The sequence below is a fragment of the Callospermophilus lateralis genome, chromosome 4, assembly GCF_048772815.1.
Source record: "Callospermophilus lateralis isolate mCalLat2 chromosome 4, mCalLat2.hap1, whole genome shotgun sequence".
NCBI lineage: Eukaryota > Metazoa > Chordata > Mammalia > Rodentia > Sciuridae > Callospermophilus > Callospermophilus lateralis.
The window spans coordinates 11,368,363-11,392,276 of record NC_135308.1 but is presented as its reverse complement, the minus strand read 5'-3'; the positions used below and the strand labels follow the sequence as shown (position 1 = coordinate 11,392,276).

Sequence of the window (23,914 nt, the reverse complement as noted above, 5' to 3'; positions counted from 1 at the left end):
GTATGATGGTGGCTCAACCTGCAGAAAGCTATGTCAAAGAGGGGGTTTTTTGGTCCTTTGGGGGATATGTTGCTCATTTTTATGTTTCTTCTCACCTTGTTCTTAAAGCTTATTATATTGGTAGGTAAGATACCAGCCTCACTTTATTGATGAGGAAGGTGAAGCCTAAAAGATTAAATCACTTGCCCGCCCGTCTGGGATGATATTTTTGGCCAAGCGGCACAGAATGTCTTCAGTGGTGTGACTGTAATTTTGTCTCACTGTGGTCTGTCACTTTTCAACTTCACACACCCACCCACCCTGGGTGTCCATTTCCGCACTTACAAAACAAGAGTTGACCAAGTGGTTTCCTGATTCTCTGGCTTTCTCCCCGGCCCTTGCTCTCACTTAAAATTGTGTTTTTCTAGATTCCACAACAGTTTCTGGCTTGTGTCTTTAGGCTCTCTATTCCTCGGTTATGGTTTCTGTTCATAATTTGGGTGCAGAGAACTCTCAGATCTGACCACTTTAGTCTTAGATCTGCTTGGTCTTTGTTTCAGGAGAACATGGGCCAGGAGCCACCCGACGCTGTGCGTGGTTTGGTTGGAGGAAGCTGTTTGGGCTGATGGGTTTTCTCTGTCATGGTGAAAACTCTGGTTGTCCTCAGATCTATTTTTTTTTTTCTCCTCTTTTACTTTTCCTATTTTGCTCAACAAGAAAGAGGTTAATGGAAGAGAATAGAGACTAACAGGGCCAGAGGCATGATTAACATTTGAATGCTACCTCCCATGTCCTCTGCAGACTCAGGGTACAGTAGTAAGCACGTGGCTGAGGGCATCCTGGGTATTCTGACTGATACCCTGGTCCTCTATTCTCGGTTGAATCACTGCAGAAATGCTTGAAGAGCAGCAAGTAAATGGTTAAAATATTAAAGTACCCCCTGAACCAGGTACAGCTTTTAAAGGGGTGTTCTGTGCTCTGTGCTCAGCTGCCCGCATTAAAATGGCTTTGCTGCCCTCATTGTCCAGCCAACCCATCCCTTGGCGGGACCTTGGAGGCTGACTTGCCCTTTGACCTCTGCAGTCCTCCATGGTCCGTGGTTTACACACAGTGATTTCCACCGGCTTATTGATGAGGGTGATGGTGATGGTCTTTGAGGATGTAGGTGCTAACGTGAGAAGCTGGACAGGGAAGAAAGGGGAAGGAGGCGGGGGAAGCCGGCAGCCTGTTACTCAGGGCCTACCAGGTGTTAGTCACAGTCTGAGGGGCTCTGCACCAATTCTCATTTTTGGGCTCCACAAAACCATGTGAAGAATTCTTGTGGGCTCCATTTTTTTTTTTTTTCTAATGGGGGAACTGGGGGTGGGGGAACCTTCCCATGTTTATAGACTGTAGACTTTTTTGTTCTGTAATTTTGGATTGCCTTGTTTCAGCTTTCCTTCTTGAAACATTTTGTGTAAATTCAATCTCATGTTAATTTGAACGAGATGACTTTTAAAGAATCAGTTGGCACCACCGAGCCAGTCAATAAATCATATTTGAATTTATATCTGAGAAATCTCTCTCTAATTCAGCATATTTACTCCACAAATGTATAATATCCTTGAGAAGTAAATTTCTAATTAGTAACCAATGACTTGATCATGAAACTCCAGTTCTCAGAAGTGGTGTAGAAAGTGAAGATCACTGTAAGACCCCGTTGTGGAGTACTGTGGGCGAGAAGTGGAGCTGGTATCCTGACCTGGTAGCCCCTGGCCTGGATAGATCTGAGCGGGATGGATGTGGTCATCTCATTGCAGAAAGACCAGTTTGGAACCTAATCCTGTTAATCGGCCCAAAGCCCCAGGTTTTTACTTGTGGTGTAAACCTACTGTTGAATATGTGTGTCTAGTCCTCGTGGTGGATCGCCGTCAAAGAGCAGAAAGATAATAAAAATCTCTTGGCCTTCTGGAATAGCATTGGGTGTAGCCAGGGTGAAGATCAAAGGTGTCCGTAGCTTTTGTAAAACTAAGGGCTGAAACTAGACAGATCAAGATGATAATGAAAAAGAACAAGTTTGATCATCATTTGGATATTCCAAATAGCAAACAACTCAAAGGGGGGCCCCATTCTGTATTTGCTGGAACCTTCTTTTGTAAATTCTGTCAGATGACAAATTAAAAAAAAATCAAACATTTTACTCATTCTTCAGGGGGGTTATAATTTGGGGATTCATGAAAGAACCATTAGATAGATTTATTTGTAGTAACACATAGGCTTTTCATGGTCAAAACTGATCCTGTTTGCGGTCAGTACATCTGTGCTATGGACTGCTTATTGCATAATCCCAAGGTTTCAATGTTTCTTTTTTTTTTTCTTCTTTCCATTAAGCCTTTAAAAAAAAAAAAGCCAAATCAAGTATTTGGTAAAATGCAAACTGTTTTACATTGTAGACATACTGTCTTGTCTATTTGGCTCTGCAGAATTACACTTTGCTGATATAAACAGTAAGCTGCTCAGGGAAGAATTCCAGCAATTTGTCTTTCCCAACCTTGCACACAGCAGACAGCGAGGCAATTTATATACAGCGACTCCCTGTTCTTGTTTAATTTCCTCAGACAAAACAGGAGATTGCGCTGGTGCCTGCCAGTTCAAAGCTGCACAGCGTGTTTGTCTGGCCTGCATTGTCACCTCATGAATCAGGACTCTAGAGCCACAGGGCCTTCCAAGTTTTCCGGTCCAGACCCTGTTGCAGATGAGAACTGAGGTCCAGAATGACTGCTCACTGACCGTCACATAGCGTGTGAGTGGTCGGGTGTGGAGTCGTGTTGTGTTTAACCCAAGGTTTTCCTTCCTCCACCTTCTCTGTAGGTTATTCGAGTTCTAGGGTGAAGACTTAGCCTGCAAAGGGCGATAACTGTATTCCTGCTCTCAGAATCACACCAGCTGATAATGTCATCAACAGTCATAGAATTGTAGGATAAAAGTGTATCTTGCCGCTATGAGTCTCATTTAAAGGGAGAAGTCTAGGCTCTTCCCTTTGTCCCTCAGCTCTCCTGGGCATACCTTTACCTTTATGGGCTGTCCTGGTCCAGGGGTGTGTGAACCAACCTCACGGCCCAGCTCCTGGCTTCCTGGCTGAACAGTGTGGGCCTCCTCACACTTACTGTGATGTGTAGGAAAGTGAAACCTCCAAGTGCACTGAAATCTGAGGGATATTCAGGGAAGGGGTGTGCAGGGTGCTGGTTGGACTTCTGCCCAGAGACCTGACCGGGTGGCACAGTTGTCCATGGTGGCCAGTGCTCCCCTCGGAAAGGCTTTGTGGAAGGGCTCTGCTCTCTACATGCATCTCTGAAAGCTTAGGTAGGAAAGGCACCGTTTGAATTTTCTTGTCTGATAATCAGTAAGCAGCCAGAGAGGTGTCTTGATGTCCCCTTCCGGAGTGATGGGAAACCGCAGCCGCCTCCTTGGAGGAAAGCAGAAGTGTGTCTTGAATTTGGGGAAGAAGTGGTGAGCCACTGAACCGCTTGGCAGATTTGACAGAGGCATGGACATGTTCATTTTTAAAACGGTACTCCTTGGAGCTCTGAGCGCTGGATCATGACTCCTTGGAGTCATTGGAGTCACGTTCGTGCCTTGAGTGCTGCTGGCTTTGGAGGAAGCCTGTGCCGTGTGATGAGAAGACTCACACGGAACGTGTGACCAGGTCGCCATTTGAGAGGGGTTTGCCTTCTGGTCGGTGGCAAACCCAAACTGTGCTGGAAGGGAAAACGGCCCAGGGACATCCGAGAAGAAAGAGTGCACTCTGGGTAACAGGGCCACTAGCTGTTTGTAGGATGTGAGATTGGATTGTTGTGACAGAGGTAGGCTGTGGGTAAACCCCAAGTCCAGCGTCGAATTTAGGAGAAAAGAGGGGGAACTTGGCAAGTGGGTGGGTGATAGCACCGGACTGTCAGGTGCCCCTGCACACCGGTGCCCCTTGGTGCAGCCTCAGAGCTCTTCTACTTTCCTGATGACTAAGAACCAGGAAGGTATGAAGCTGGTCATTGCGCAAGACGTGTGACACAGTGGCCTCCCTCTTCCTGTTTCCATCTGAGAGGGCGCTGGTGGAAGGAACCGTTCAGTGAAAGGCGGTACCCTGGGCCTAGGGGGACCCAAGATGGGAAGTCCAGTTTCTGAAGACCTGCCCCGTACCCAGTGGGCAAAATGTCAGAGTGAACTGGCCATCAGAGGCAGGAGCTGAACTTGAGTGCCACCGCAGCCCTGGCCTGGGGACCCACAAACAGGTCTCGGAGTCCAGGGCCTGCTCCTCCTCCCGGATTCTGTGCAGTTCTCCTGACCTGCTTCACCAGCTGGTCCTTGCTTTGAATTCACGTAGTTTGTCCAGGCTTCTGTCCTGGAGCCACAGAACACTAGTTGGGGGACTCCGTTTGTAAAGGAGAAGCCACTGGAAAGAGGTGACTGGACAGATGCCAGCACCTTCCATTCACTGGCAGATTGTGCGGAAACCAGGCTCAGGAGCAGGCGCACTGCAGCTTGGGAAGCCACTGGGACAGGGACACCTTTGTTTCCTAGTTTTAAGGGGTCCCCTGTGGGACATTCAGATGGATCCAGTGACCTTCCTTGTGTGCTCATTGAACCTGACTTACATTGGTGGGTCAACGGCTAGAGCTGAGTCTCCGAGTGATTCTTCTTCTTTGGAAGGATCTAGATCACTCGTCAGTAGATTGAAAGCAAAAAGTAGATCTACTTTAAAAGAAAAATAGCAGCACTTCATTGAAGTATATTATATACACTATAAAAATCCATGTATTTTAAATATACAAAATTCAGTGATTCTTTTTTTTTTTTTTAGTACATTTATGGAGTTGTATGACCACCACCACAATCTGGTTCGGGATAGGTTTTTCAATCAGCAGCTTCAGTTGACCAATGATCTACTCTGCTGTCTGAAGATTAGCCCATTCTGAATATTGCAAATAAATGCAACCATCCGATACGTGGTCTTTGGGCTTCTTTGACTGAACATACAGTTTCTGAGGTTCATCTCTTCTGTGGCACGTGTCTCTATGGCACTCTTTTTGATTGCTGAGTTGTCATCTGTGGCATGAATTTACCGTCAACCCTCTATCTGTGGCTTCTGCATCCAAGACTTAAGTCAACCACAGATCAAAAATATTTGAGGAAAAAAAAATTGTGTCTGTCCTGGACACGTGTAGAATTTTTTTTTTTCTTGGTGTTTATTCCCAGCCAATATTTACCTAGAATTTGCATGTTTTGTTTTGATCCTGTAAGTAATCTGGAGGTGACCAAGTGTGCGGGAGGAAGTGCTCAGGTTATAGGCCAAGGCCACACCGTGGTATCTGAGGGACCTGAGGTGTGGTGGAATCCATCCCTCATAGACACCAGGGACAGGTGCATCCAGCCATAGGCTGATGACTGGTTGCTGCCTCTTGCTATTGTGACTACTGCTGCTGTCTCTTGTTTCCTGTGGCTCCTGTGACAAATTACTACCCACTTGGTAGCCCAAAGCAACAGGAATTTATTATCTCACAGCTCTGGAGTCCAGAATTCTGAAATCAAGGTGTGGACGGGTCTGTGCTTCCTTGGAGACTCTTGGAAGATTCCACTGCTTGCTTCTTCCGGCTTCCAGTGGTTGTCTGCAAGCCTAGATGCGCGGTCACGTCACTCCAGTCCCTGCCGCCATCTTCCTGTCAGTCCCTCTTTGAGTAGAGACACCTGTGATCGCATTCAGGGCCCGCCCTGAGACCTGGGAGAAGCTGGCGCTCCCCAAATCCTTAACACAGTTGCCTCCTTGCACACACGTCGGTCGGGCAGACACACAGGTTCTAGGTATCTGCTGTGGATCTCCTTTTGGGCAACTGGTCCACCATAGGAGCCGTGAACATTCACCTAAGGTTTCTGTGGAGACCTGTGGTTTCATTTCTCTTTGTAGAGAACCTGGGAGTGGATTTGCTGGTTTGTTTGGTAAAAAATAAGTTGAACTTTTAAGAAAACTGCCAAACTGGTTTTCTAGTAGCCCTATTTTGCATTCTTACTGGCTACGTATGAGAGTTCTCGTTTCTCCACATTCTTGCCAAGAGTCTGGTCTTTTTTTTAAATCTTTTTATTACAGCCATTCTAGTAGGTGTGAAGGGATATCTGATTGTGGTTTGAATTTGCATTTCCCCAGTGAATAATTGCGATGAATAGCTTCTTATGTGCTTATTAGTCACCCATATGTAATCTTTGGTAAAATATCTATGCAAAACTCTTGTCCATCTAACTATTGGCTGTCGCCTTTGTCCATCATGAGTGAGGCTGTGGTTTTTCACTACCTGGTCCAGCCATTGCTGGTCCTAAGAACGGTGATGACTGAGGTTGGATTGATCAGAGGGGCTGGAGCAACCCTGCTGCCCACATGTCCAGGCTGGGGCAAGGCACAATCCCTCTGTTGTCCCTTGTATCATTTCTTACTGGAGGTCCTCAGATACAGCCTTTTGGCTTGCAAAATATTACGTCGGGGAAGCCAAGAGACAGCTGCCCTGTACCCTGGTGATTATAGGCTCAGTGATATTTCAAGCTGGCTGTTGTCTGAGGAACAAGGGAAGTGACCAACAGAGCCCCATGATGTATCCTCATTGTCACCTGGTATTTTCTTTCAGAATGCTCATCCCTAGTTTAATGTCGGAGTTATTTCTGTGATTATATATTCAATACCTTTCCAGCACTAGATTGCTACATTCCCGTGAAACAGGGGGCCACATCTTTGTTTTGTCACTCTGTCACCACAGTATGTGAGAGGTATAGTAGGCCACCAATCGGTATTCGGTGAATAGTGGAAATGGAGCTCCTTCTCTGCTCTTATGGGTGATTGGCACAAAATCACTTAATGGCGGGTCGTTGGTTGAGTAAATAATTCATTTAGTGTCATGCATTCTAACTGTCCCCCCTTCTTCTCGTTCCCAGCGATCTATAACTACAACGCTTCTCAAGATGTGGAGCTCTCCCTGCAGATTGGCGACACCGTCCACATCCTGGAGATGTATGAGGGTAAGTGGGATGGGCTTCTGCCAGGGGCGAAGGAAGAAATGCCGGAAGTTACTCATAAATATGGCTCTTAAACTCGGCCTGCTTGGCCGCCCGGCCACTGCCAGGGAAACCCCGGGAGTTACTCAGGTGATGAGCTCTGTGCTGAGGGTCGTTTCAACCCAGCCAGCCCAATGCCTGGGCGCAGACGTGCCAGACACCAGAGTCGAGGCCGTGGGTGTGTAAGGGACACACTCTTGGGTCCCACCAGCGGCTGCTGGAGGGTCTGCCTCAGAGCAGCTGTTGGGTTGGTGTGGCTGGAAGGAAGCACTGCAGATGAAGAGCTCTTTCTGCCCAGCACTAAACGTTGCCAGGTTGTGGGGAAACGAGGGAGAGGCTTTCTAAGTGGCTGGGATTCTTTCAGAAAATTAGGTCAGGACTGGAGCAGACGTCCTGCCCCTGTATTTCCTCCAAGTAGGTCAGGCCTGGGCGGTGGTTCTGGTTAACCTCTCAGTGGTCTGCAGGACAGGACTTAGAACGAACTCGCTGTTGGTCTGCAAAGCACAGGTCATGCCTGTGCCCGCTCCGGGCTGTGGTTTCTACTCAGCTTTGCTAAATCCAGGGCCCCCTCCACATATCTACTTTTTTTTTTTTTTTTTTTTTTGGTAAATTTAATTTTTTGCCACTTTTTTTAAGTTTACAGAAACATTGGTTGGAAATACAGAGGGTTCCTACATGCTCTCTGATGCCCACATGCAGGGGTTCCTCTATTAATAGCAGCTTGTATTGGTGTGGCACATGTCACAATCCATGAGCTGTTTACAACAATTTCTTCTTCTTCTTCTTCTTTTTATTTTTAGTTGTAGATGGACACATTTATTTATTTTTATGTGGTGCTGAGGATCAAATCCAGTGCCTCACACTTGCTAGGCAAGCGCTCTACCTCTGAGCCACAGCTGCAGTCCTACGTATCCACATGTCTAATCCCAACAGCCGGCCCCGTAAATGCTCTTTGGGAAGAATGGCAAAGGTGCCATCTAGAATCCCACGCAGGAGGCCAGGAGGAAGGGTTCAGCCATCAGAGCTCAGTCACCCACCTGGTCACAGGGACGCTGCTACTGCTGCTGCCTGCTTCAGATGGTGGCTGAGGGTCGGTCCTTTCCCTTCCACACAACTCAGCGCAATCGCGTATCTCCCAGGGGCGGGGAGAGGACGGATAGGGCCGCGTGGACTCTTCCCATCTCGTTCTCTCTCTTCTGCCTTATCCTTCCACCCCAGGCCTGGCCAAGCATCAGTCTTAGTCACCAAGATGCTTATGACAATTGACTTAGCTTTTCAGGACTCCCTCCCTTACAGAAACCATGGCCCCGTCCAGCCCCACTAGGCCGTATCTCTTCCTCAGGGGGTCAGATTAGTAGACCACGTCGTCTCTATGAACACACGTTTCCATCTGCAGCGAGGGGCACGGGTTAAATTCCGTGACTCTTCGTCGTGGGCTGGGGACAGTGCACGCTTAAGGATCTCTGGGTGCAAAACTCTACCTCTTACATTTAGGTTCCAATTTCTTTAGGCATTTTTTTAAAGTTGTGTGTGCTAACCCTCCCCCTGCTTCTCTGATAAGACTGTGTTCACTCTTCTCACTCTTCCACTGTGATTGTGGTTTGTGCTTCTACAGTGATGTCAGCTGTTTGCTTAGAGAATTCTGAAACCTGTTTTTAGGTGTCTACCCCAAAATTGAGATCATGAGCCCACATCATGATTTTTTTAAAAAATCCCCCCCCCTTTTTTTTTTTAGTTATAGATGGACACAATATCTTTGTTTTATTTTTTATGTGGTGCAGAGGATCAAACCAAACCCAGGGCCCCCACACATGCTAGGCAAATGCTCTACCACTGAGCTACTACACCCCCAGCCCCTCTCAATTTTTTTTTTTTCTTATACCAGGGATTGAACTCGGGGACACTGAACCACTGAGCCACATCCCCAGCCCTGTTTTGTATTTTATTTAGAGACAGGGTCTCGCTGAGCTACTTAGTGCCTCGCCATTGCTGAGGCTGGCTTTGAACTCGCGATCCTCCTGCCTCAGCCTCCTGAGTCACTGAGATTACAGGCGTGCGCCTCGGTGCCCGGTGCCCTCATGATTTTTTTATTACATTAAACAATCCCAACTTTTAATTTCTGCTTCTTAAACCTTTCCTCGTCGTCTTCATCTCTACGGTGCCTTATGTCTCACTCTGTTTTGTTTGAAATGTTCAGCTAACTCACCGGCAGGCCCAGGTCTCTAATTCTTGTTCCCTTGGCCCCACAAGGTCAGGAGGAGACACTCAGCAACACTCCAAGCCCTCGGAGACCTCTTCTTAAGTCCCCAAGAGGGAAGCAGCCACCAGGATTGGGCTGGATGGTCTTTTTGGGTTTTAGTCTTTTTGCAGATCTTGATCTGGAAACCTCCATTGCTGTGTGTGTGTGTGTGTGTGTGTGTGTGCGCGCGCGTGTGCGTGCATGGCATGTCTTCTTGTGTCAAACTTTCCAAATTGTCCTGTGGAGTATGTCGGGGACGAATGGAGCCGTAATGTTGATAAGCAATAAAGCTGATGATGTCTTTAAAATACAGGCTTTAGATTCTTTTAGATTCTTTTTCCATTTTTTATGTGACCATAGGAATTTTTTTTTTTTTTTTTTTAGGATAGTTAGTTGAAGCACTTTGTCCCCTGTGGGTGTGTACTAATTGCACTTTTAAGTGTGCACACCTGCTTCCCAAGTGACCAACGCACATTCCTAAAGGCAGCCCTTCTGTGGACCAGGCTAAGGTGGTCACTGAAACTTAGTTAAGTATGTAGGTTCAGTATTCTTTATCCGAAATGCTAGAGACCAGAAGTGTTTCAGACTTTTTTGGATTTTGGGATACTTGTATATACATGAGGTCTCTCAGGGATGGGACTCAAGTCTAAATGCAAACCTATTTTTTTTTGGATATGCCTTATGTACATACCTGAACGTAACTTTATGTAATATCTTAAATAATTCTAGCATGTGATTTTCCACTGTAGCATCACATCACTCTTTTGTAAAAAAATTTTATTTGTTTTAGTTAGTTATACATGACAGTAGAATGCGTTAATGCACTTTGATATACATAGACGGGATATAGTTTCTCATTTTTCTGATTGTACATGTTGCAGAATCATATTGGTCATGCAGTCACATAGATACATACAGTAATAATGTCTGTTTCATTCTACTGTCTTTCCTATCCCCACATCCCCTTCCCTCCCCTCCCATCACTTCCCTCTACCTAATCTAAGGTAACGCTATTCTTCCCGATTGCCCCCCACCTTATTGTGAATTATTAGAGAAAACATTCAGCCTTTGGTTTTGTTGGATTGGTTTATTTCACTTAGCATGATGTTCTCTAACTCCCACCATTTACTGGCAAATGCCATAATTTCACTCTTCTTTAAAGCTGAGTAACATTCCATTGAGTATATATACCACATTTTCTTTATCCATTCATCTACTGAGGGACACCTAGGTTGGTTCCATAGTTTAGCTATTGTGAATTGAGCTGCTATAAATACTGATGTGGCTGCATCACTGTAGTACGCAGATTTTAAGTCCTTTGGCTATAAACCAAGGAGTGGGATAGCTGGGTCAAATGGTGGTTCCATTCCCAGTTTTCTGAGGAATCTCCATACTGCTTTCCATAGTGGTTGCACTAATTTGCAGTCCCACAAGCAATGTATGAGTGTACCATTTTTCCCCATGTCCTCACTAACATTTATTGTTGCCTGTTTTCTTTTTTTTTTTAATTTTTAAAAATTTGTTATTAGAGCTTTATTTTATTTGTTTATATGTGGTGCTGAGAATCGAACCCAGTGCCTCACACATACTGGGCAAGTGTGCTATTGCTGAGTCAAAGCCCCAGCACTGTTGCCTGTATTCTTGATGATTGCCATTCTGACAGGAGTTAGGTACAATCTTAGAGTAGTTTTGATTTGCATTTCTCTAATTATAGAGATGTTGCACACTTTTTCATGTATCTGTTGATCAATTATATTTCTTCTTCTGTGAAGTATCTGTTCAGTTCTTTAGCCCTTCTTGATTGGGTTATTTGTTTTTTTGGTGTTAAGTTTTATGAGTTCTTTATATGTCCTAGAGATTAATGCTTTATTGGATTAATGCTTTATTCACTTTTAGGAATTTTAATAGGAATTGCATTAAATCTATATAATGCTTTTGGTAGTCTGGCCATTTTGACATACTACTACATAATTTATTAATTCTGCCTCTCCAGGAGCGTGGGAGATCTTTTCATCTTCTGAGGTTTTTTTCAATTTCTTTCTTTAGTATTCTGTAGTTTTTAGTGTAGAAGTCTCATCTCTTTTGGAGTAGTTTTCCTAATTTCTTTCAATGGATTCATCACTGATGTATAGGAATGCATTTGATATATGGGTGTTGAATTTATATCCTGCTACTTTGATGAATTTATTTATTAGTTGTTAGAAGTTTTCTGGTGGAATTTTTTGGATCTTCTAGATACAGAATCATGTCATCAGCAAATAGTGATAGTTTGAGTTCTTCTTTACCTATTTGTATCCCTTCAATTTCTTTCTTTTGTCTAATTGCTCTGGCTAGATTTTCAAGGATAATGTTGAATAGAAGTGGTGAAAGAGGACATCTTGTCTTGTTCCAGTTTTTAGAGGGAATGCTTTCCATTTTTCTCCATTTAGAATGATGCTGGCCTTGGGTTTAGCATAGATAGTTTTTAGAATGCTGAGGCATGTTCCTACTATCCCTAGTTTTATCCCTAGTTTTTCTAGTGTTTTGAACATTGAAGGTGTGTTGTAGTTTGTCAAATGCTTTTTCTGCATCTATTGAGATGATCACATGATTCTTGTTTTTAAGTCTATTAATATGATGAATTGGGGCTGGAGATGTGGCTCAAGCAGTAGCACACTCGCCTGGCATGCATGTGGCCCGGGGTTCGATCCTCAGCACCACATACAAACAAAGATGCTGTGTCCACTGATAACTAAAAAAATAAATATTAAAAAAAAATTCTCTCTCTCTCTCTCTTAAAAAAAAATATGATGAATTGTGTTTATGGATGTCCGTATATTGAACCAACCCTGCATTCCTGGGATAAACCCCATTGATCATGGTGCACTATCTTTTAAATATGTTTTGGTAAGCTTTGCCAGAATTTTATTGAGATTTTTTGCATCTATGTTCATCAGGGATATTGGTCTAAAGTTTTGTTTTTTTTTTCCTTGATGTGCCTTTGTCTGATTTTGGTATCAGGGTGATATTAGCCTCATAGAATGAGTTTGGAAGGGTGCCCACCTTTTATATTTCATGGAATACTTTGAGGAGTATTGGGGTTAATTCTTCTTTGAAAGTCTGTAGAACTTGGCTGAGAATCCATCTGGTCCTGGGCTTTTCTTGGTTGTTAGGTTTCTGATGACATTTTCTATTTTATTACTTGAAATTGATCTGTTTAAAGCATGATTGAGCTCCTCATTCAGTTTGGGTAGGTCATATGTCTCTAGAAATTTGTTGATGTCTTTGATGTTTTCTTAGAGTATAAATTTTCAACACAGTTTCTAGTTGCCTTCTGTATTTCAGTCGTGTTCGTGGTGATATTTCCTTCTTCTCTTGGATTTTAGTAATTTGAGTTTTCTCTCTTTTTCCATTCGTTAGCATGGCCAGGGGTTTATCTTTTATTTATTTTTTCAAAGAGTCTACTTTTTTTTTTCCTCAATTTTTTTAAATGTTTGTTTTGTTTTGATTACATCTCTGATTTTAATTATTTCCTGTCTTCTGCTTATGGTGTTGATTGTTTCTCGTTTTTCTAGGGCTTTGAGATGTAGTGTTAGACCATTTATTTGTTGACTTTTTATTCTTTTAATGAATGTACTCAATACAATAAACTTTCCTCTTAGTACTGGCTTCATAGTGGGACAGAGATTTTGAAAAGTTGTATCAGTGTTTTCATTTATCTCTAAGAATTTTTAAATTTTATCTTTGATTTCTTCTATTCCATTCATCATTCAATTGTGTATTATTTAATCTTCATTTGTAACAGTAGCTTCTATTTTTTATTTTATCATTGATTTCTAATTTCATTCCGTTGTGGTCTGATAGAATGCAGGGTATTATCTCTGTTTTTTTTTTTTTTTTTTTGTATTGAGTAATAGTTGTTTTGTGGCATTAGATGTATTACTCTTAAAGTTCTGGATTGAGGAGCATTTTGAATTTGGGATTTGGGGGATTAAGAGTGTTCAACCTGTACCAAACAGAAGTCAGACACAGTGTGCTTGCAGGAAGTGCTGGCCCAACTGACACTCATGCAGATCCTGGTTAACTGTCAATCTTGCACCTTCAATACAGTTATCCAGATGCTGGAGATCCTGCCATCTAGAAGCTAATTTTCTTACTAATTACCACCGTCAAATATTTTCTGTGTCAGGCATAGAATGCTTTCATTCAAAGAAGGACATCTTTAATATAAAAGTGGACTTGTGTCAAGCTGTGAATGGGGAGATTGAGAACATAAGCCCACATCATGATTTTTCCAAGATCAGAGACCACCAAGTAGCATGTCGGCTCTGCAGAGAGATTATTATATTGGATCCAATTTTTCAATAGTGTTTATTTTATGGGATTAATTTTTTTAAAAGAATGCTTGCCTCGCCAGATGCCCAGGGGTGGGTTCTTGTGTCTGGGAAGTACTTAGAGTTCTTGGCTGGGGTCTGGAATTTCTTTATGACTTCAGGCAGCTCAGGACTGAGTGCTCTGCAAACATTAAACACGTGGAAATGCTGAGTAATGACTTGTGTTCAGCGTCTCCTTTCCTGGCCCATCCTTCCTTCAAAGCAAATACACAGAATGGAAGTGCCCGCTGTACAGCCAGCCTGAATGGACGGCTCACGCTGGCACCAGATCTTGGCCCCGGAGGCTTCCTGTGTGAGTGAAGCTGGGGCTCTCCCCCTGCGCTGCCGCCCCACCCTGCCTTTAAGATCTGCATACCAGACCTGTGTGTGCTTTTCCGGCCTGGACAGGAGTTCTACCCGACATAAGAAATAGCTTTCTGCCCACAACCACAACAGAATACTACCGGGAGCTCTCCCCGGCTATTTCCTGCCTTGTGGCTGAATGAGTGATCCCCCGAGGGTGGCAGCTCTTCAGTTACTTACCTGCCTGACATCCAGCAGGTGCTCAGCAAAACTCTGTAGTATCTGAGTGAAGAGGAACCGGGAGCCCACAGCCATCCAGGCAGAGCAAGGGGCTGGGGTCACCCCCACAAAACCCTGGATGTTCCCTTCCATGAAGGAAATACAAGAGGCACTGTGAAGGCCTTGGTCATTGCTAATGTTTTGATTTTTAATTATTATTTTTAATTATTATTTTATTTCATTTATTTTATTTTATTTTCCAAGAAAAGGCTTGATAATCGTCTTTGCGAGGTGGTATAATAGGAACCCTGCCCTGGGTCACACGGAATCATAAGGTGTCTCACTTAAGGAGAGGGATTGTCTCGTTCTCTTGTCCTGTGACACTCAGCCTGGTAGCTTGGAAATTCCCCCGTCTTTTGGTTCTTCCTTTTTGCACATTATTTCCCTCTTGGTCAGCCATGCCCAAGGGTCATCATCCAGGTGAAAGAACAACCAAGAAACAAGCAGATAAGAAACAAAACTGATTTAAAAAATCAGGTCTTAATAGCCCACGTAAAAGTCTCCTGGGGGCCGAGCTTCGATAGGGCCCTCCATGTCTCTGTGACTTTCATTTGCTTCTGTTGTTGCGCAAGTGAAGATGATTGAAAGTTCCTGCTAATTCCATACCGTCTCCACCAGCCAGTCACAGAAACAGCCGCCTTTCCAAACATGAATGGCCCAACAGCTTAGATTTTATGGCAGGTGCTGCCTTCAGATGTCTTGGCATCAGCCCTGAAAGCAGGTCAGGCGTGTGGCATTGCGTTGAGTGGGCCTGGTCACTTCCCACACCTTTATTTGACCTTTACCTTAAGTACAGCTTGTGAAGCCACCACTGTTGGGGACATGTGTTCCCGAGATGTGTTTTTCAGAAGGTGTGTGTGGCAGTAGGAGTGTGTTTCTGAGAAACATTAATTAAAAACTAAGGCCAGTGAGATATCTCTTCTCAGATTTAATCAGTAAAAAAAAAAAAAGGAGAACATTTTCATCTAAATTTCTCCCCTTGAGATAAATTTGAATGTGCTTCTAAAATCCATCTTGGAAATGTGCAGTGTTCAGGTCCAGGCCTGTATGGAGTCTCCCGGTGCAGAACGGAGATCTCTTTCCTGAGTGGGACCTTCATTCAGTTATTCCATCTTGAAGTGGGTACTTGGAGTTAACCCGTCTGAGCAGCTGCCCATGAACCTAAGGAAGCAAGCTCAGCCTGAAGGGAGGAAAAAAAGAAAAAAAGAAAAAAGAAATGCTTTTGAAAAAAATGTTCCTGTGCACATCAGTGTCCCACTAATGTTGGTCTTCAGGGATCCTGGTTGAATCCTGGGAAGGGAGGAAGAGTGAAATGTGTCCACCCACGGCTATCTTTATACCTCCGATTGCTGGCCATGGACGTTACTTGGTGTGTGACTTTATTATAAAGACTGCCTTAGGTATCCTTGTTGTAAAACATAGCACGTTAGCAGGATTTCCACAGAAGAGCACTACAGCGGTTTGGCTAATCTGACCTCAGCCCAGATATTATCTCCTTTGTTAACCTATCACTGGTGTTTGTAATTATAGCCTTAGTTTTGCAGGTGGCCAAGATAGCATATAATTAAAATTATAATCAATTCATTCCTTTCTTAAAGAATTGGTCTCCTGTCTCTTTTGGTTTGTGTATATGTATATATCTAGTTCTGTTTTCTATTTTTTAAAACAAAATAATAGTGACGTCTGTCAAAATGGAGACAGAGAAGTACATACTTTGTTATTTCTTTTCTTTCAACTATAAAGATTATATATAAGAATAAATCCAAGTAAGTGGGCCTGAAATTCATATAGAACAAAATTTGCCTTATGAGAATGAGAGTTGCAAATAAACAAGGTGAAATAGAGATGACCTACGTGGAGGTATAAAGAAAAAAATTACAGCTCAAAATAAAAATAGGAAAATGCTAAAAAAAACAAAAAAACAAAAAAAACATAGCACATCCCATCAGACCATCGTGGGACTGATAAGTCTCAGTTAAGGATTCGTCTTAGGACACACTGACAAAGGTTCAAGGTGGAGAACAAATGGGCATATATAGTCCTTTTGCTTCAATGAGTAGAGAAGTTTAAATGTATACTTCCATTTTTTATAGTAATATAAGAGTAAATTAATAGCTTTTTAAAAGAGTATAATGATAAATAAATTCCAGGGGTTAACTAAATAGAAGATATATTCCCGCTCTTGGATAGGGACACGATAATGTCGTCAGTTCTTTCCAACTTGACTTTGGACCTGACATGCAGCTTTTCAGGGTGGGGTATGGCTGTCTTGGGTAGCTGTTTGCCAGCACACAAATGTGTCTGAATTGGGGTGAGCTCCTTCTGAACCTACCTTCCCGCAGGGCCCTTCTGCACAAGCTTGTGGCTCTGGCTGCGTGGTCTCGTCACTGCCCTTGAACACAATCAGAGATTGGGGCTGACACTCTTGAACTCCTTGAGGACCCTCAGGGCCTGGCAAGTTCCTATAAAACCGGACCTCTTTAACTACAGCTTGCTCGCAGAACTGATTTCTCACTCGCTCAGGTGTCCCGCACTCTTGTGCCAGGGACAAAGCCAATAGAAAAACGATGATCTGCAAATTGGCTGTCACTGCTGAGAAGCACGCGTTGTGTGCTGTCACTGCAGCTTTCTTGAGCTGGTTGGGTGAGTTAGAGAAATGCATCACAGAAGAGGGACGTGAGACTGTTGGCAAAAAAGGGCCAACACTGGCGGGGTTCCTTTGCTCTAAAAGGAAAGGTAGAAAGCCTCCTCCAGGAAATACCAAGGGTGTTGGCATTGACCAGCCCTCCCTCTCCCAGGATGCATTTCTCACTGAGCTTCAGGGTGCGGCTGCGAAGGCACACGCGGTCCTTCCCTGGTTTTGCTGTGGGCGTTTGGATGGCCACCTGTCTGTCCTGCTCACTGTGACAAGTCCCTGCTCCGCCCCAGCCCCCACCTGGACCAGACTCCTCCGCTTGTCTGAGGACGTCCTCTCTGGTTGAAAATAGAAATCTCTGGCTTTTATTCCCGTGTATTGCAGTCAACCAGAAGAAACCTTCTTGGCAGTTTTAGCATTTTTTGTAAGGTACCAAAAAAAAAAAAAAGTTTTTGTGGAAGGAAATTTAAGCAATCGAAGCGGTCATTACTTAAAGTTGACAGGGAAGATTCTTTTTTTTTTGAGAGAGAGAGAATTTTAATATTTTATTTTTTAGTTTTCGGCGGACACAACATCTCTGTTTGTATGTGGTGCTGAGGATCGAACCCAGGCCGCACGCATGCCAGGCGAGCGCGCTACCGCTTGAGCCACATCCCCAGCCCCTGACAGGGAAGATTCTTTCCTGACATTCTGGCCTCCCGGGCAGATCTCTGGCCCATCCACCTCTAACCCACAGGCCATGGGATCCGAGGAAAAAGAAGGGCCCCTCCGACCTGCACCTAGAGTTGTGTCTAGGTGCAGGTCTTGTCGCACAGTCCTCACGAGAGTCTGCTCTGTGCTTGCCACTGGATCAAGGAGACCTTTGCTTTCTCATTAATATAGTTAACAAACATTTATTGAGCACCTGCTGTGTGCCAAGCTTTGCAAAGCACAGGTCTTATATTCAGGTTCTAAAAAATCCAAAAGGTGGAAACCACATCTTTCCTTTCCACTCAGGGGGTGGCTTGTGCATGCTCATTTCATGCTCCTAGGGGCTGGTAGCCAGGTGCACCTCACTCCGGGGGCAGTGCCTTGAGAGTTCGCTGTTTCTCCAGTGTGGCTGGGGAGGCAGCTTTGTGTAAGAGAAAGAGCCTGAGCTGGCAGGGAAAGACCTGTGTATATTCCCAGCTCAGATGAGTCCCCAGCTGATTTGGGGAGAGGTATTCCCCACGTTTCCTTTCTTGAAGTAAGGGTGTTTGATTTCACCGGGTTCAAGGTTCTAACATCAGTACTATCTGCGTATCTCAAAGGCACAAAGTTGAGCTATGATAATTAGCCTGGGAGACCGATGCCCTTCATGAAAAGGTACAAAAGAATACAATCCTCTTTTGCCATCTTGGCATCCTTTGGCTTACTCTGAAAAGCCGCGTGAAGTGGTCCGCAGGTCGGCAGTGTGGGCGGTGCCAAGCCCCAGGCTCTGGAAGGGCTTGTCCACTGCCCACTGTAAGGAGGGATTGCGACTGATCTGTCCTGCGAGGGTGTGCACCCAGCTGTCCCTGCTCCTGGCTTCTCCTGAGGGACAAGGGCTTCTGTTCCAGGCAGAGCTCACTGGGGACAGGAGGCAGCCTCTGACCATGGAAACCTGATGGGTTTACCTGGCCCTGGGGATGAGACCTTTGACTTTGGCCTAATTATTTGTCTTTTATCCAGCAAGCTACTAAACCCCGGGAAGCTTAAAGGAAAAACAACAGGATTTAGCACCTGCTCCTCCTCGGGGAACCCTTCCCCCACATGCACAATGGGGGTCATGGAAACAGCAGCTCCCTCTGTTTCGGGGCCTTTAATTCTTGGCAGGGTAAACGTAATTTGTTGATCTTTTATATGTTTATGTAGGGAAAACCAAATTTATCTCCTGGCGGAAAAATTAGGAGGGATCTTATAGAATAGTCCATTATTGACACATCGGAATGATGCTTTCATTGTTGACAACGTCTTCGGCACCCCCTGGGTCATGGCTTTGGACTCTGGCGCATATTCATAACCCTCTCCTTTGTGTGCCAGTATCTCCAGGCAGCTCCATTAAAAGGCCTTTTGTATTCGGTTGGTTGTGTATGGCTCTCTTTCCTTCCTCCTTGAAGACAATGTCTGGCGCACTGGTGTTCAGTGAGTGACCGGTCATGTACTCATGCAGATCACCGGCTCTGGTGTCCCTCCTTGGAGAGGATTTTCTGACCCACTTTCTAGAGTAGCTCTGTCCTTTTTGTGGTACTCTTGTGTCCCTTCTTAGTAGCCCTGGATGAAATTGTCTCCCCCCACCGCCCCGCCCGCCCCTTGGCTTATGGTTTATTTCTTTTCATTTCAAAGTAAGCTTCAGGACTTGGAGACCTTGTGTGTCTTGCTCTCCTGGCATCTGTAATTATTTGTGGACTGAGTGAATCGCAGCTCTGTGGTTGCACTTTTGGAAGGAGCAGTTGGACCACAGCATGAGCAATGGAGATGAATCACATCTTGGGGGAAAGACAAGAGAAAGCCATGGAGTCGTTCTTTGATTTCTTTTTTTCTTGGAGATGATCACTTTATAGTGTTTACTTGGCAGGTTAAATGTTCACACTTTTTTAAAAAAAATGCAGTAAATTGATATGCAATGAAATGCATTCATCTCATTTAGTGAGTTTCATCCAATGCAGCCAGTGGACCTGGCGCCTGTCACGATGCAGAACGTTTCCCTCACTCCAGAAAATCTCCCAGTGCTTGGTGCTTTCCTCCCTGCAGTCCCCATCTCGGTGAACCACCACGGTTCTGACTTCCATCATCATGATTAGTTCACCTGCAAGCCACCTCATGTCCGTGGGACTACACCTGCCTCTTGTGTTTGGGTTCCTCTCTTCTCCAGGCTGGATTCAGGCTCCTCCACGCCATCAGCGGGTAGTTCCTCTGCATTGCCAGGTTCGGCCCTTGGCGGAATCAGTTTCTTTACCCAAAGACCCACTGATGTGCATCTCAGTGGGGGCCAGTTTTGGGCTATTGACAGTAAAGCATTGATACATGTTGCTGCAAAACACTGGTTTTGACGTATGTTTTCCTTTATTACAGGAGTGGACATTGCTAGGTCAGGGTATGTGGGTATTAATAGGAAACTACGTCAGACAGGACCATTTGCTCCACATCCTACCAGGGCTTGGCACCCAGTGTGTGTATGGTACTGTCTCGTTGTGTCTTTTTTTAGTTATAATTTATAATGAGCAGAAGCCCTGGGTTTGATCCCAGCACTGTAAAAAGACAGAAAGAATTTTTTTTTTCTTTATTTTTCTGTTTTCAAATTCTCAAACCCCTTTGTCTTCAGCAGCACCCGGTCCTCAGCCCTTGGCAAGTACTGATCTGTTTCCTGTCCTTGTGATTTTTGCCTTTGCCTGGCTTACCAGCACTTATCAGCTATATTTTTCTTAATTTTTAGTTTTATTTGTCATAGAGAAAAACAATCTGAAAAGCCGGATCGTTTCTACAAGGTGTGTCATGATTCTCATTTCCTGATTCTCATTTCTGAGGAGTGCCAGCTCTCTCCACTCTTTCATCCACACACCTCTTCATCTCTGAATATCTGTGCGTTTAGGACTTGGTATTTCCCTTGTCAGTTTCATGTGTTGACTTCTTACTGTGGAAGGATCTAACTTTCCTACACGCCACCAACCTTCTTGTCCCTAATGTCAGTAACTCAGTGGAGATGCACGGTGGCTTTTTTCAGAGCTCTTGTTTGGGTTATTATCATGCCCGTGCGGCACCAGCGGCAGAGCTGCACCCTGATCACATTTCTTTCCTTGAATACTGTGTGTTTCTAGAGCTAATTCTTTTTTTTTTTTCCACAAACTCCCATTGATGTGCCTCACCTGTGTTTCCTACTCAAGGTTTCTGATGGAAGCTTTTACCTTCTTTTAATATGTCCTGCTGTGAAGTAGTAATTGTCGTTACTTAACCGTGTTGTGGTGACCACTAAGGAGTCTGCCTGGGCCCTGCCTGCCCCTCGTGTGGGTGCCTAGGTTGCCCCCTGTCACCTCACAGCTGCAGACTCAGTTGTTCTGGAGGCACCCCCCTGCCCTCGCCTCCTCCCACCCTCCAAGGTCTTCTGTAGTGGGTCTCCCTGTGCCAGAGATGTCCTGTCCGCCCATTAGTGTCAGCAAGAGCTGAGTGCCCGCCATTCAGGGCTCTTAAAACCACGAGCAGCTCCTGTGGACTGCAGATTTATCCTGCATCTCTCCACCTCTGCCCACTTCCACTGCCCCCTCCCACCGGTCCTCCCTGTGCCCATCTTACCCATCTGGCCTCCCTCCTCGCCTAGCAGCTCTAGAAGCACAAGGCACAGTGACCTTTAAACTCTCCTGTGTTTCCTGTTGTCCCTGGAGTCAAACCCAGGTCCTGCCTGGGGTGCATGGAATCCCCTGGAATCCTGGCTGCGCCTAGGATCCTAGCACCCCAGGGCACCTTTTGAGAAGCCCTAAGCCTGGGTCTTGGACATGGCCTCTGTATTTTAAGTTTCCCCGGGAGTCCAGTGGGAGCCCAGGGCTGAGGGCCTGCCCCACTGCCCTCTCTGTTCGGCCTCCTGCCTGCCTCCTCTCTCACGGCTGTGGCTGCGGAAGCACTTCCATATCTTCTTTGAACCCCAAGCTTAGGCTTAACACACCTTTCTCACAGAACTTATTTTTCTCTGGAAGTTTCTTTCCCTGGATATTTTCATGACTGGATCCTTTTAGCTTCTGAGTGATCTCTCTTAAGATGGCCTTACCTCAGGGATGTCCCTTGTCACCAGCCACGTCACCAGCCATCCTCAGCTGTTACTCCCTTGAGCACTCCTTCCTCTGAGTACCGACATGATCTCAGATCACCCTGCGTCTGTGTTTTTACAGTAGACTGGAATCCACATGGTAACCTTGCTCTCCTCACCACACTCCTTAGTGTTTAATAAGTTATCTGTTGAGTGACAGCAGGAGCCTGGTAAGGTATCCCTAGGCAGAAGCCAGAACATGCAATGGCCCCAGGGACACTTGGTAGGTGAGGTGAAATGAGAAGAGGTAGAGTCTGGACTGATGGGGATGAGAAGAAACCAGGAAAAGTAGGTACCTTTGAGTGGAACCAGGCATTTTGATATTTTCGAATCAGAGAAGGCAGTTTTATTCTGGAGGGGACAGTTCCAGGAGAACAGAAGTGATTTGTGATCCTACTGGAAGAACTGCCCTGAGCATAGACTCACGTGGTGGTCACGATGGTTGGGGTAAACTTCCTTTTGAGATTGTCCTTTTACCCAAATGCAGGTAAGAATCGTTCTTCTGTACTCACCTTCCCCTTCATCTTAATAACATAATAATTTTAAGAAAGCATCTGGGGGCTGGTGGGGTGGGGAGCTCAGTGGCAGAGCACTTGCCTAGCCTGTGTGAGACCCTGGGTTCCATCCCTAGCGCTACATAAAAAGCAAGCACCCAAGGTTCTACCAGTCCGTTAGCGCTGCCTGTTCATTACAGCTGTTGTTGATAGGCACTCTCTGCCTCTTCGCCTCATGACACAGCTCAAAGCCTAATAGCTTACTGTATTTAATTATGATTATCTTACATTCATATTTGGAATTAACTGGAAAATGGGGCTCTTACTTGTGTTTCCGTTCAGGTTTGTCATGTGAAAGCAGCAGACACACTTGTGAGCTATTACCCTGTCCTTTGCAGTTATTAGCAATGGAGTTTGTGGAGCAAGAGTATGATTAAAACCCCAGAGACAGACGTGTTCTGCTACTGCCGATGCCAAGGAAAATGAGTGTTTGCTTTTGAAATCCAGCATGATTATTTTGTGCACCATAATTCTGGAGAAAAAACAAGGACGTTAAAGTTTTTCAAAAATGACAGGTTTAAGAAACATAATTCTGTGATGATTGGCTGTGCAGAATATTGTTTACAGAAGTGCAGATAAATTCTTCCTGAAAGTGGATCCAAATCTAAATTGTGACATCCTAGCTTTATGGGGCCTCTTAGAAGCTGAGAACTGCTTGAACAAGACTAAATAGTAGTTTCTCAGCACGGGCCCTGGCTCTGCCTTAACCCAGGGTGAAGTTGAAGCCAATCACTTGTCCAAAACCATTTTCAAAACGTTTAACATCTCTAGCAATTAGAGAAATGCAAATTAAAAACTGGAGTGATTCCTTCTCATTCCAGTCAGAATGGCAGTTATCAAGAATACAAAAAACAGTAAATGTTGGTAAGGATGTGGGGAAAACGGTACACTCCTACATTGCTGGTAGGACTGCAAATTGGTGCAATCACTCTGGAAAGTAGTATGGATATTCCTCAGACAACTTGGAATGGAACCACCATTTGACCCAGTTATCCCACTCCTTGGTATATATCCAAAGGGATTAAAAATCATCATACTGTAGTGATGTGGCCACATTAATATTTATAGCAGCTCAATTCACAATAGCTAAGCTATGAAACCAACCTAGGTACCCTTCAACAGATGAATGGATAAAGAAAATGTGGTCTATATACACAACGGAATATTAATCAGCCATAAAGAAGAATGATGTTGTGACATTTTTCAGTAAATGGATGGACCTGGAGATTAACAAGCTAAGTGAAATAAGCCAGTCCCCAAAAGCCAAAGGCTGAATGTTTTTGTTGATATGTGGAAGCTAACCCACAATATGGTGGGGGGGTGGGGAGAGGAGAAGAATAGAAGTTCAGTGGATTAGACAAAGGGGAATGAAGGGACAGGAGGAATAGGAAAAGGAAAGACAGTGGAAAGAATCTGAAAATTTTTTCCTGTGTACATACATGTCTACACCATGTGAATCCCACCATGTGTACATCCATAAGAATGGGGTCCCAACTAGAATGAGATATGTATCAATTATAAGATATATAATTGTTAAATTACGTCAGAATGAATTCTACTGTCCTGTATAACTAAAAAGATCCAATAAAATAAAAACAATAAAACCCATTCTCATGTTTTAGCAGAACCAAGTGAGTGCGTGTGGGTGGGTACAGACCCTGGAGCCCTGGCGGGCGGCGGGGAGCGTTCAGCTTGGTCTTTCATTACCCG

The 23,914-nt window shown here is 44.6% G+C and overlaps 1 protein-coding gene across 1 annotated transcript in view; it reads left to right on the top strand.

Annotated features, from left to right (window-relative positions):
* Dock5 (dedicator of cytokinesis 5) overlaps window positions 1-23,914 on the top strand; it is a 187,188-nt gene that overhangs the window by 44,166 nt on the left and 119,108 nt on the right. Inside the window, exon 2 of the mRNA XM_076853574.1 lies at window positions 6,928-7,011. Within this exon, the coding sequence (XP_076709689.1) occupies window positions 6,928-7,011 (84 nt within the window). The remainder of the gene's footprint in view (window positions 1-6,927; window positions 7,012-23,914) is intronic.